At 50.1% G+C, this 12,750-nt stretch overlaps 1 protein-coding gene across 1 annotated transcript in view; it reads right to left on the bottom strand.

Moving 5' to 3' along the window:
• Positions 1-4,787: 4,787 nt before the first annotated feature.
• The window catches only part of Znf282 (zinc finger protein 282), a 31,731-nt gene continuing 23,768 nt past the window's right edge, over positions 4,788-12,750 (bottom strand). Inside the window, exons 5-8 of the mRNA XM_045160482.1 lie at positions 12,503-12,622; positions 10,385-10,498; positions 9,472-9,585; positions 4,788-5,578 (exon numbers count right to left, since the gene is read on the bottom strand). Coding sequence (XP_045016417.1) covers positions 4,788-5,578; positions 9,472-9,585; positions 10,385-10,498; positions 12,503-12,622 — 1,139 coding nt within the window. The remainder of the gene's footprint in view (positions 5,579-9,471; positions 9,586-10,384; positions 10,499-12,502; positions 12,623-12,750) is intronic.

Here is a 12,750-nt window from a genome sequence, read left to right as displayed (position 1 = left end):
AACAACTTTATGTATATGTACACACACACACACACACACACATACATATATATTGTTTCTCACTCTAGTCCAGGCTGACATGGAATTCAGGGTGGCTTTGAACTCATGGCAATCCTCCTACCTCTGCCTCCTGAGTGTTGGGATTAATGGTGTGCACCACTATGCCTGGCTCTTAAAAATACATTTTTCATGGCCGAGCACGGTAGTGCATGCCTTTAATACCAGCACTCGGGAGGCAGAGGTAGGAGGAATGCCTTGGGTTCAAGGCCACCGTGAGACTACAAGGAGAATTCCAGGTCAGCCTGAGCTAGAATGAGTACAGTTTTCAGACCAGGTTTGGTGGTGCTCACCTTTAGTACTGACACTCAGGAACCTGTGGTTGGAAGATTACTGTGAGTTCAAATAGAGTTTCAGATCAGCCTAGATTACAGTAAGACCTTTCTTCAAAAACAAACTGACAAACAAAAACCACACACATTTTTTCAGGACTATAGCTCAGTTGGTTGAGTACATACATACCTAGCATGCATGGAAGCCCTAGGTTTGATCCTCAGGACCACATAGACCAGCATAGTGGTGCATGGCTTGTAATGTCAGTAATCAAGGTAGAGGCAGGAGGCTCAGAAGTTCAAGGTCATCCTCAGCTACATAGGGAATTGGAGGCCAGCCTGGGCTAGAAAACTTGTCCCAAAAATAAAAAAAAAAATAACCTCAGATCCCCAAGTGCTAGACTAAAGATGGCACAGAAAATGGAGGAGAATCAAGATCCGTCTATAAGACAAGAAGATAGCCAACTACCCACCATGAGATGTACCACCACTACCACATCTTCCAGGGCCCAGGAGAAATTGCAGAGGAAGTGACATGAATACTCTCTTACTGCTAGCCTGACAACCAGCTCCAGGGTGATGGTGACAGATACGAGGATCAATCAAAACCTATCAAAAGGCACCATAATGCTGAGAAGATGTGACAGTGGACTGTTAAGCACTGAGACATCTTTTTCACACCTTCCAGTGCTCAGGGTCCATTGCAGAAGAGGTGGTGGAAAGAATGTAATAGCCAAAGGAAGGGTAGGACTGCTTACAATGCAATCTTCCAGACACAAAATTGTTTGGATATCCATGATCTCACAGTGCCTGACACTATCTACACAAGACCTTCATAACAGGAGGAAAAGATGATGACATCAAAATGACAGAGAATTTAACTGAAAGTGGTAGGGGATCTGATGGAGGGTGGATTTGAGAGGGGGAGAATGAGGGTGAGGGAGGAAATTATCATGATTTATTGTCTATAATTTGGAAGTTGTCAATAAAATGTTTTAAAAAAAAATCCTAGCCCTTGGCAGGCAGAGAGGTAGGACTGTAGTGAGTTCCAGGCCACCCTGAGACTACAGAGTGAATTCCAGGTCACCCTGGGCTAGAAAAGACCCTACCTTAAAAAAAAAAAAAAAATGCTGGGTGTGGTGGCACACACTTTTAATCCCAGCACCTGGGGGAAGCAGAGGTAGGAGGCTCGTGAGTTCGAGGCCACCCTGAGACTACATAGTGAATTCCAGGTCAGCTTTGGCTAGTGTGAGACCCTACCTCAAAAACTAATAAAAAGAACAAATATTAATAAATAAAATAAGGCTTGGAGAGATAGTTTCGTTGGTAATGTGCTTGCCTAGGACCCCCAGTTTTTTAAAAATATATAACTTATTTTGTTTATTTGAGAGAGAAAGAAGCAGATAGAGAACACAAGCACAAGACCTCCAGCCACTTCAAATTACTCCAGGTGCATGCACCACCTTGTGCACCTGGCTTTACATTGTGTACTGAGGAATCAAATCTGGGCCCTTTGGCCTTGCAGGCAAGTGCCTTAACCACTAAGCCATCTCTCTAGGCCCAGATTTTATTTTTTTTTTAAACCAGGTGTAGTTACCCTGTGCTGGGAACTCAATGACAAGTGGATCCCTGGGGCCTGCTGGCTAGCCAGTCTGGCCTACTTGGTGAGCACCAGGCCAGTGAAACTTTGTCTCAAGTAAGGTAGATGGGCCAGGCATGGTGGTGCTCACCTTTTTTTTTTTTTTTAATTAAAAAAATTTTTTGTTTGGCTTTTGAAGGTAGGGTCTCACTGTAGGCTGACCTGGAATTCACTATATAGTCTCAGGGTGGACTTGACCTCACAGGGATCCTCCTACCCTCCTAAGTGCTGGGATTAAAGTCATGTGCCACCATGCCTGCCTTATTTTTTTTTGGGGGGGGAAGGGGGTGCACACCTTTAATCCCCACACTTGGGAAGCTGAGATAGGAGGATCACCATGAGTTCAAGGCCAGACTGGGACTACAGAGTGAGTGTCAGATCAGCCTGGGCTACAGTGAGACCCTGCCTCAAACAAACAGAAAAAGGTAGATGGCAGCTGAAGAATGACAACCAGGGCTGTCCTCTGATCTCCACATGCACACATGTTCACACAAACTATAATAAAAAAATTAAAGACGCACTTTCTCAAAAGGAAATCAAAATTCTAATAAAATCAAGCCCCCCCCCCCACCCTGCCCTGTTTGCCGAAGTGGCCTGTGGGGTTCACACTTGCTGCCTGGAAGCTGGCAGAGGTATGCTTCCTGTCATCATCTTTGCTTGGTCCTGGGGACAGAGGTCACTATGGGACAGATTGAGTACATTCACAGCATGGCTTAGGGTACTTATGCAGTGGGATCCACCAGACTGGCTCCAGGGAACTGGAATCTTGGCTGTCACTAGATCAGTTTCTATACCCCTTTTGGAAATCAGCTTCCTGTGGGTAAAAAGATTAAACTCAAGATACATGCTCAAATGTGTAAAACCACTGCCTCAATGGCAATTCCCCTTCAAGCAGCCAGAATAATTTGAATATTAGTTTACATAGTCACATTATGAAAATATTTTTTTTCATATACTTTGGAAAAGTAGCATGCTGTACCAACCCCTAGCAATCCTGGAGCTAGGGGGCCCCTTCCCTTCTACTAGAGCTCCACAGAACCCTGTCTGCATCTCTCGTCTTGTGATTCCTTCAAAAAGTCGAATGCAGGGGGAAAAATAATAATAATAAAAAGAAAATCCCAGCTTCTTGGATTCCAGTTCATTGAGGCTTTACTGTAGGATGCCATGCTGGAGAGCCCTCCAGCTTTGTGAACATGCACTCTGCAATCTGGATACCTTTTATTTAATTTCAAGAATTCCCTTTGCACGGCAAAATGGGGTCTGAGGAAAGCGGAGCAGTGCAGATGAGCAGAAGGGCAGAAGCAGAGCGCTCACAAAGGTGGTGCCGCTGAGTGCTGGCTACTCACCGCGCTCCCTGGCTGGGAGAGAAGCAGGATCCATGGGAGGAGCAGGAAAAGCCATTTTTTTTTTTTTTTGACACAAACAAGGGTCCTGGGGCATGCCACCCCACCCCAGTGCCTGGCCATGCAAGATGCTGAAATGGAGACTGGCCTGCCAGGCCGCGGTGCTGGGAGCCATGGAGCGTTGCACCAACATGAAAGGGAGTCCTTTGGGCGCTTCCCAAGATGCCTGCAGGGTTGGAGCATAGTAGGATCTGTGTCCATGTCCAGGAGCACGGTCAGTGAACAGATAGCACCAATTGGGAGGCCCAGGGCAGGAGAGAGCTCAGGCTCTAGCACCCATTTGCCCAGCCCTCCTGGGCAGTCTCATTCCTTGGTGGCTGCTCAGGCAGCAGGTCTCTCCTCACCCTCTGCCCTGGGAAACTGGAGTAAATGATCAGGGTGAGGTCTGACCTACGGCACCAGCTGCCTCGGGAGGGCAGGAGCCCTAGCTGTGCAGTGAAAAGCTGTTGCTGCACCTGACTGAGGGACTGGAGGTGGGAAGGAGGCTGGGGGACCAGGATGCTTGGGCACAGGTTCACTGTAGGCAGAACCTTTCCAAGCACAAACCCCCCACATTTTGCAGCCAACCAGTTCCCCATTCCCAGTAACCCCAGGAGTTGGCCCCTGTTGCTTCTGATGGGAGGAGGGGGATAGAGGGACAGGAGACCAGGAAGGTCAGGTGAGAGCGGTCTCTCAGATGACCTGGAGGTAGGCAGTGTGTGCGCTGGGGACACTGCGCTGGGCGGGAGCCCTGATGAAGCTCCGCCACGCTCTTCTCGTGTGATCTTGGGTAAACCATCTCACCTGTGTCTCACTTTCCTCTGTTCCCACGTCGGGAAAACCCTACCCCACCAATCTCAGAGGGATAGGCTAAGGGTAAAAACAGATAACGGATAGAAAACACTTTTAAAAAATTACAAAGCGCTGTTGGAGCGCGAGGCAGTGTTGTCATGAGGACGTTACCCTTAGCACATCCCTCGGCTCACCATTGCACCTTTCTCGCTTTCCCAGGGCGTCTCTAACCGCAGGATTTCCTTATTTCAAAGGGTTTTGAGACGCCCTGATCGCTTTCCCTGGTCACACAATCTGTGGCCCCAGTGGCCCGATGGGCACACCAGGTGGTCCGAGGCGTGTGTCCGCCGATTCTTGCTGTCCCTCTGGCACCTTCCCCTGGCCACTGGGTCCACCCTATGAGATGAGCTGGGCTGTCCATTTGGGTTGGACAGGACTGGGGTACCCAACCCGCACCCCTCCCCTTGTCCAACCCTCTGAGTACCCTGTCTGGAGTGCAATTCCTGTGCCGATTTCCAGCAGGAGGTGGGAAGAGAGAGGGCGGGAAGGCGCGCGCGCGGAGGACCTGTGGGGGGCAAGGGTGACGCTCTGTCCTCAGGAGCCCCCGACCCCCACGCCCGGCCCTCCCCACCCCCCAGCCCAGCCCTAGTCTCGCTCGGGCGGCGCCTGGAGCGGCCGCGGGGCGCCGAGGCCCGGGCCGCTGTGCACGCGCAGGTGGTCCTTGAGCGACTCCTTGTAGCGGAAGCTCTTGCCGCACTCGCCGCACGTGTAGGGCCGCTCGCCCGTGTGGATGCGCTGGTGCTTCAGCAGGTTCTGCTTGCGGATGAAGCTCTTGCCGCACAGCGCGCACTGGAAGGGCCGCTCGCCCGTGTGCAGGCGCTGGTGGTTCTGCAGGTGCTCCTTGCGGCTGTACGTCTTCTCGCACTCGGAGCACTTGTAGGGCCGCTCCCCGCGGTGCGTCATCTGGTGGCGGATGAGGCCCGAGTGGCAGTTGAAGCTCTTCTCGCACTCGGCGCACTCGTACGGCCGCTCCTTGGTGTGGCTGCGGTGGTGGATGATGAGGCTCTTGCGCACGCCGAAGCTCTTGCCGCACTCCGGGCACGAGTAGGGCTTGGTGCGCGCGCCGTGCGCCAGGAGGCTCCGCCGCAGGCCGCCCGGGCAGCAGCTACCGCAGCCGCCGCCGCCCGCGCCCGCGCCCGCGCCGCCGCTGCCGGGCCCGCTGCCGCCGCCGCCCGCCGCGCCCTCCCCGCCCGGCGGAGCCTCGCCCGCGCTGCGCTCCCCGGCGAGCGCCGCGAAGCCGTTCTCCAGCAGGCCGCGGCTGCCAGGGCCGCCGGGGTTGTCGGGCACGGCCAAGGGGGTCAGGCTCTGCGGCTGCGGCTGCGGCTGGGGTTGCGGAGGGGCTGGGGGCGCGTTCTTCACCAGCATCAGGCTGTCACCTGGAGCGGGGAGGGACAGACACCAAGAAGTGAGTGAAAGTTGACCGTGGCCTTCTCCAGGACCCCACACTATTTATCCTAGAGAGGGGCCCCGGGTTGCAGCTTCTATAAAAATGAGAGTAATTGGCCGGGTGCGGTGGCGCACACCTTTAATCCCAGCACTTGGGAGGCAGAGGTAGGAGGATCGTTGTGAGTTCGAGGTCACCCTGAGACGACATAGTGAATTCCAGTTGCGCCTGGGCTAGAGGGAGACCCTACCTCGAAAAAAACAAAAAATAAATAAATAAGAAATAAAAGAGAGAGAGAGGGAGAGTATTGAACAGATGACAGGTATCACCTGTGCGGACCTCAGGCATAGCAAAGCCACCGGGCTGGGGAGCAGGGGAGGGGCGGAGTCAGGCAGGTGGCCACGCCGGGAAAGGAAACACCACCGTTCTGAAGTAACAAGATTTATTGTAGTCTGAGGGCCAGTGCTAATTTATATCTGGAGACTGTGTCAATGGGAAGGAGGGAATTGGCTAGAATTTATCTGGAATGAAAACTTGTGTACAGGCTTACAGGATTGGAATACAGTGGAGTCCTGCCAAGGCCTGAGGGGCACATGGCTCTTGACAACCTTAGATGTCTCTAGACAACCTGCCTCCCCAGGAAACTGCTCCTGTTGCTGCAATGTCGTCTTTCTCTTGCACCCCTATATCCCCAGACCAGGAGTGCCCCAGCTTTCTGTTGCTCTGAGGGCCATCATGGGCAAAGTTCGGGCTCTGAGCTTCAAAACAATGACCTCAGTCCCTCCATTCAGTGGTCTTGGGTCGTCACACCAGACTCTGGCATTCCTTCTTCCCTGGGGGAACCCTGATCCCTATTCAGGGGCAACCTGTGGAAGAACTGGGAGGAAAGTGAGCTCAGTCGTTTCTCTCCTTTGTGCTTCCACCCAGGAGCAGGGCCCAAAGTGGAGACCATGTCTCAGGCTCTGCCATGTTAACACCCCACCCCTCAAGCTTATTGGTGTCTGAGGCCCGTGGTTGTATACCACCCTCCCCCAGGCAGGGGCTGTCCTACCCCTTTCTCTTTTTAATTTTTATTTATGTGACAGAGAGAATGGGCAATGGCCTCTAGCCGCTGTAAACAAACTCCAGATACATGCACCACCTTGTGTATCTGCCTTATGCGGGTCCTGAGAAAATGAACCTGGGTCCTTTGGCGTTGCGGGCAAATGCCTAAACCGCTAAGCCATCCCTCCAGCCCCCTCCCTTAGTTTCAGTCAATACTACAGGCAGATAACTATCTCCACAGGACACCTAGCCAGGAACAAAAGCCAACTGATTCTTTTTGTTGTTTTTGTTTTTGTTTTTGTTTTTGTTTTTGTTTTTTGAGGCAGGGTCTCACTCTAGCCCAGGCTGACCTGGAATTCACTATGTAGTCTCAGGGTGGTCTTGAACTCACAGTGATCCTCCTACCTCTGCCTCCCGATTGCTGGGATTAAAGGTGTGCGCCACCACACCCGGCTTCCAACTGGATTCTTTTTTTTTTTTTTTTTAATTTTTTTTATTTATTTGAGAGCGACAGAGACAGAGAGAAAGACAGATAGAGGGAGAGAGAGAGAATGGGCGCGCCAGGGCTTCCAGCCTCTGCAAACGAACTCCAGATGCATGCGCCCCCTTGTGCATCTGGCTAATGTGGGACCTGGGGAACCCAGCCTCGAACCGGGGTCCTTAGGCTTCACAGGCAAGCGCTTAACCGCTAAGCCATCTCTAGCCCACCAACTGGATTCTTAATGCTCAGGTGTGTCACCCCAGCTCCTGAGCATTTTGCGAGATTAGCTGTGGCCCTTGTATCAGCTGTATTGTGGGTCTTTGAGGCTCCCTCTGCCAAGCCCTGCTACTTTCACACTTCATGGGTATCATTCTCAGGAATTATCCGTGCTCTCTATTCTCTTAGGGGTACTTCCAGGTACTTCCTGTTCTGAAAATTCCCTCAGCTCAACATGAACACAGGTCCACTTTCTCATCATGCTCTGCAACCCAGCCTATGTTCTCTCTGCCTGCCCCAACTTGGCACCCAAGGTCCAGTACCACAGTGACCCACTGGAAAACACCGCTGTGGCTCTCCAACTTCTCTCCGCAGATATGCCTGCCTGGAGAACCCCAATCCTGCAACTGTTCTCAAGCGTTTACATGTTGTGGCACAACGCTACCCGGCTCTCCTGAGGATGTTCCCTGTAGCATGGTGCCCCTGGCTCTCATCTCTAGTGGGCTCTGCAATGATTATGTCACAGCTCCTTCTTTAGCTCTGTCTCCTCAAGCATGATCATGGGGGCTTTTCTTTTCAAGTTACTGTTACTAAGCATGTGATTGAGTTCTGGCCAGTGAGGTGTGAGAAGTTTGCTGGGACACTTCTGAAAGTTTGCAGCAGTAAGAGACTGGTGTGTTCATACAGACACTTTTTTTTTTGAGGTAAGGTCTCACTCTAGTCCAGGCTGACTTGGAATTTACTCTGAATTCTCAGGATGGTCTGGAATTCACAGCAAGCCTCTTACCTCTGCCCTCCCAAGTGCAGGGATTAAAGGCATGCACCACTACACCAGGCTTAATTTTTTTTTTTTCTAAATGCTAGGCAAACACTAGAACATAGAAATACACCCTCGTACCTTTTATCATTTTTATTTTAATTTTAAGGCATTTTATTTAGTTGCAAGGATAGAAAGAGAGAATATGGGTGTGCCAGGGCCTCTAGCTACTACCAATGAACTCCAGATACATGCCACTTTGTGCTTCTGGCTTTAGTTGGTACTGAGGAATCAACCCAGTTCATTAGCCATTGCAGGCAAGCGCCTTCACTGCTGATCCATCTCTCCAGCCCTTAACTTTATTTATTGATATGAGAAATAAGACAGGGCAAGAACTGGGCAGCACTTCCTGGCAGTACCTGATGAACTGGTTCCTGTGCCTTCAGGGCCAAATATAGAAAGAAGGCTCAGTTGGTAGATTCTCTTTCTAGCACACATGAAGCCCTGGATTCAGTTCCTAGAACTCTGTAAAACTGGGTATGGAGCTGGAGTGATGGCTCAGCAGTTAAGGCACTTGCCTACAAAATCTAAGAACACAGCCTTAATTAGATTCCCCAGTACTGACGTTAGGCCAGATGCACAAGGTGGTACATGTGTCTTGCAGTGACTAGAGACCCTGGTGTGCCTATTCTCTCTATCTGCCTCTCTCTCTCTCTCTCTCTCTCTCTCAAATCAATAAATAAAATAAAAGATTAAAGAAAAAACTAGGTATGGTGGCACACACCTGTAATCCTAGCACTTGAGAGGTAGCAGAGAGATGATCAGTACTTCAAGGTCATTCTTGTTTTTGTTATTTGAGGTAGGGTCTTACTCTAGCCCAGGCTGACCTGAAATTCACTATGTAGTCTCAGGGCGGCCTTGAACTCTCGGCAATCCTCCTACCTCTGCCTCCCTAGTGCTGGGATTAAAGGCGTGTGCCACCACGCCCGGCTAAAGGTCATTCTTGGCTGGCTACACAGGTTCAAGCTCAGCATGGAATATATGAGACCTTGCTCAAAAAAAAAAAAAAAAATCAATCATGGTGGCTGGAGCTGGGATCTGGAGGAGGCCTCCGTGCCACCATTTCCTCCGGTGCCAGCAGTCAGTGTTCTAACTCTTCCCCCGTCATCCCAACATGCCATCAGCTTGCAAAGAGGACTGCTCTAAGTTCCACTTGAAATAAGGGCATACACCATCCTTTCCCATCTCCTAATTGTTCCTATACTCTGAAGGCTGCCCTAGCAGAGTCACACTAGGGGGCAGGCTGAGACAGGCAGCCGCACAGCAAGCCTTGACAACTGGCTCTACGTAAAACACTCAGAAGCTCCAGCAGAGGCAGAGTACTCACTGGGGCCAGAGTCTAGTCCAAGCTCTCCTTCCATTGAGTCACGTGAGCCCCATGGGTACGGCTGCTCTTCCTGCTTGATCCAGGACAAAATGTCATGTGCTGAGATGAGAGACTCTGTTGTCAGGAAAGAAGGTGATCTTAGACTTCAATCATTTTCATCCAGCACCTCGCTGAGGGCTTGGAAACCACTGGAAGGTGGGTGTGTTCATGTTGGATTTATGGAGGGTCCTTCTTGCCCTCTCAGCAATCCGTATGAGCTTTCCCTCACTACTGGCTACAGCTAGTGGCTGAAGAGGGGAAAATGCATCCCAAAGCCAAACTTGGGTCTTCCATTTACCACTGAGCTCCAGAGGTGCTGTGGGGCCAGGACATGCCAAAGGAAAGCTCAGCTCTAATGGCCTGCAGAGCCATGGCTGTGGGGTCTGACTCAGAAATCAGCAATGCAAAAGTAGCTAGAGCTGCTGACAAGGCCACAAGCAAGGTCTGAGGACTCTGTGAGGGTTCTGCTTTTCCATCTGCCTGGTGCACTCAGTTTCTTCCCTATCAACACGAAAATTCAAGGACCCCTCGACTCTACTTCTCGCCCTCCAGGAGCAGCCATGTCAGAACTGCTAGGAGTGCTATTGGTCCTCCCTGCTCTGAAAACACACACACAGCCCAGGCGGGTGAGCTTCTGGGATGCCTGGTGCCTCCTCCAAAGTTTCATCTAACTGGTATTCACACAAAAGGAATTCCAGAAAGCAGGGATTACTTTCTCTGTGACACAGAAATATACACAACTATCTGAAGCTTTTTGGTTGTTCTGATTGTTCAAAAAGCAACAAAGGTAATTTTAGTACCAATTCCATTGGCACAATAAATAATCAGCTTACCAATTTGTTTGACATTTAATTCATTCTTGCTCATTTCTCACCTGAATTGGGGTCTGTGGGAATATCTCTCTCTGCCAAATCCTGCTGGTCCCAAACACACTGTTGCTCCTCCTGCTTAATCCTGGACAAGAGGTCCTGGGCAGAGATGGGGGAGTCTACTTGTGGAAACAAAACCATCACAGGTATTAGAAGAAATCTCTGATTTCATGCAATTATCTGTTTTCCCTAAAAGCTCAGGCATAGGCATAATTAACTTATTCTAATTAACCAAAGGTTCAAGTCACTCTGTCCACAAAGAATGCATATTTGGAACTTTGGTTGTATGTTTAGTACATGCCACAGGGATGTGATACAACAGTCACTTTAAGAAGTGGAGTAAACTCCATAAGCCAGGTGTGGGCACACACCTTTAGCCCAGCACTGAGGAGGCTGAGCTAGGAGGATCAGTGTGAGTTCAAGGCCAGCCTGGGTTCCAGAGTGAGCTCCAGGTCAGCCTAGGCTAGAGTGAGACTTCAGAAACAAACAGGGCAGGGAAGATGGCTCAGCAGTCAAAGGTACTTGCTTGCAAAGCCTGCCAATTCAGGTTCAATTACCCAGTGTGATAGTTTGAATGTCTCTCCCCCAATGGACTTACATGTTCTCTTAAAGCATGTAACTTGGATTTTCAGCCACCTGGCTGGAAGAGGTGTCACTGTGGGCAGATCCTGGGGTCCAGCCCTAAGGTGTGTCTGGGGCAGATCTGATTTCCAGGCTAAAGGTTTGCAGAGTATTCTCAGTTCTGTCTGGGTCCCTGCTGTTTGCTGCCCATTCATGCTTTGTGTGTGGCACTGGCTGGGTGTGGTCGCTGCTTGGATCTATAAAAGGGAGCCAGCTTCTTCCACCATTAATGGAACTTCCCCTTGGATCTGTAAGCTAAAATAAACCCTTCCTCCTATAAACTGTGTCTGTGTGGAAGTTCATCTCAGCTACAAGGAGCTCACTACAACACCCAGTATCCACATAAAGCCAGATGCCTAATGTGGCACATTTGTCTGGAATTCGTTTGCAGCACCAAGAGACCACGGTGTGCCCATATCCCCTCATGCAAAAAATAAATGCAAATAAAACAAACAACAAAAAAAAGATATGGACTATGTTCTATACTTTTCTAAGATGAAACATCCTCTTTTCTCAACAGTCCATTAAAACTAATTTCTCCTTTATCTTCTCTCTCTTAGAAAAAGGATCTTATTAGTTGTCAGGGTGACCTTGAACTGCTGACATTCTTGCATCCACAGGAGGAGGCTACCACACCTGGTTTATGCATTGTAAAGGATCAAACCCAGGGCTTCATGCCAAGGAAACAAGCACTCTAACAGCCCCATCTCTCTCCTTGCCATCTTATCTCTTTTTAAAATTTTTTTCATTTTTTTTTATTTATTTATTTGAGAGCAACAGACACAGAGAGAAAGATAGATAGAGGGAGAGAGAGAGAATGGGCGTGCCAGGGCCTCCAGCCACTGCAAACGAACTCCAGATGCGTGCGTCCCCTTGTGCATCTGGCTAACGTGGGACCTGGGGAACCGAGCCTCGAACCGGGGTCCTTAGGCTTCACAGGCAAGCGCTTAACCGCTAAGCCATCTCTCCAGCCCCCATCTTATCTCTTAAAGGTCTCTAAAGACAGCAATACCTGATGCTTTCAAGGAATCCACCTGACAACCTATGAAGGGGAATACGCTATCTACTCACTATTATCACTTGCCTATAGATCTCAGGCTTTCCAGAGGTGGAATGAGTATTAAGCTGTCACAAGTGGGCAAGTAGTATGATGGTACATTAATGTATTTCATCTGATGACTGCTTATAGGTGTCAACTTGGTTTAGCCATCATATCAAGATATTTGGTCAAACCCTTAACTGCTAAGCCATCTCCCCAGCCCCAGGAAAGGGAGATAATTTAACACTAATTGTACAAAGAAGAAAGGAAATAGAACAAGCAAAGCTGGATGAAGCCATAAACCCTTGACGCTGAATGCCATGAAGGCCTGTTAGAGCCTTGTCTCTGCCCTATTCTGCACCTACAGCTTTTCCACTGCTGGTACCCTTGGCCTGGCACCAGTCTCTCTGTACCCATTCCCTCGTCTCCCCTCCCGGGCCAGGTGGCCATTTGGCCCACTCACCAGTGATGGATTCTGTGGGGATGGCTCTTTCTTCCAGACTCCGCTGGCCCCGCACACACAGGGCTTCCTCTCGCTTTACCTGGGAGGCCACATCCTGTGCAGGCACCAGGGGCTCTGCTCCTGCGGATAGAGGACCATTCTGCTTTGAGTCGTTTTTCCCTACGCTGATCGCCAGGAAGTTCTGAAGTCAGAAGCATCATTGCCAACACTTCCAGAGGATATTGGGTTTCTACTTAGAGCCACAGGGG

The sequence above is a fragment of the Jaculus jaculus genome, chromosome 10 (assembly GCF_020740685.1).
Source record: "Jaculus jaculus isolate mJacJac1 chromosome 10, mJacJac1.mat.Y.cur, whole genome shotgun sequence".
NCBI classification, from domain to species: Eukaryota; Metazoa; Chordata; class Mammalia; order Rodentia; family Dipodidae; genus Jaculus; species Jaculus jaculus.
The sequence above is the reverse complement of the archived record's forward strand: the minus strand, read 5'-3'. Positions and strand labels throughout refer to the sequence as shown.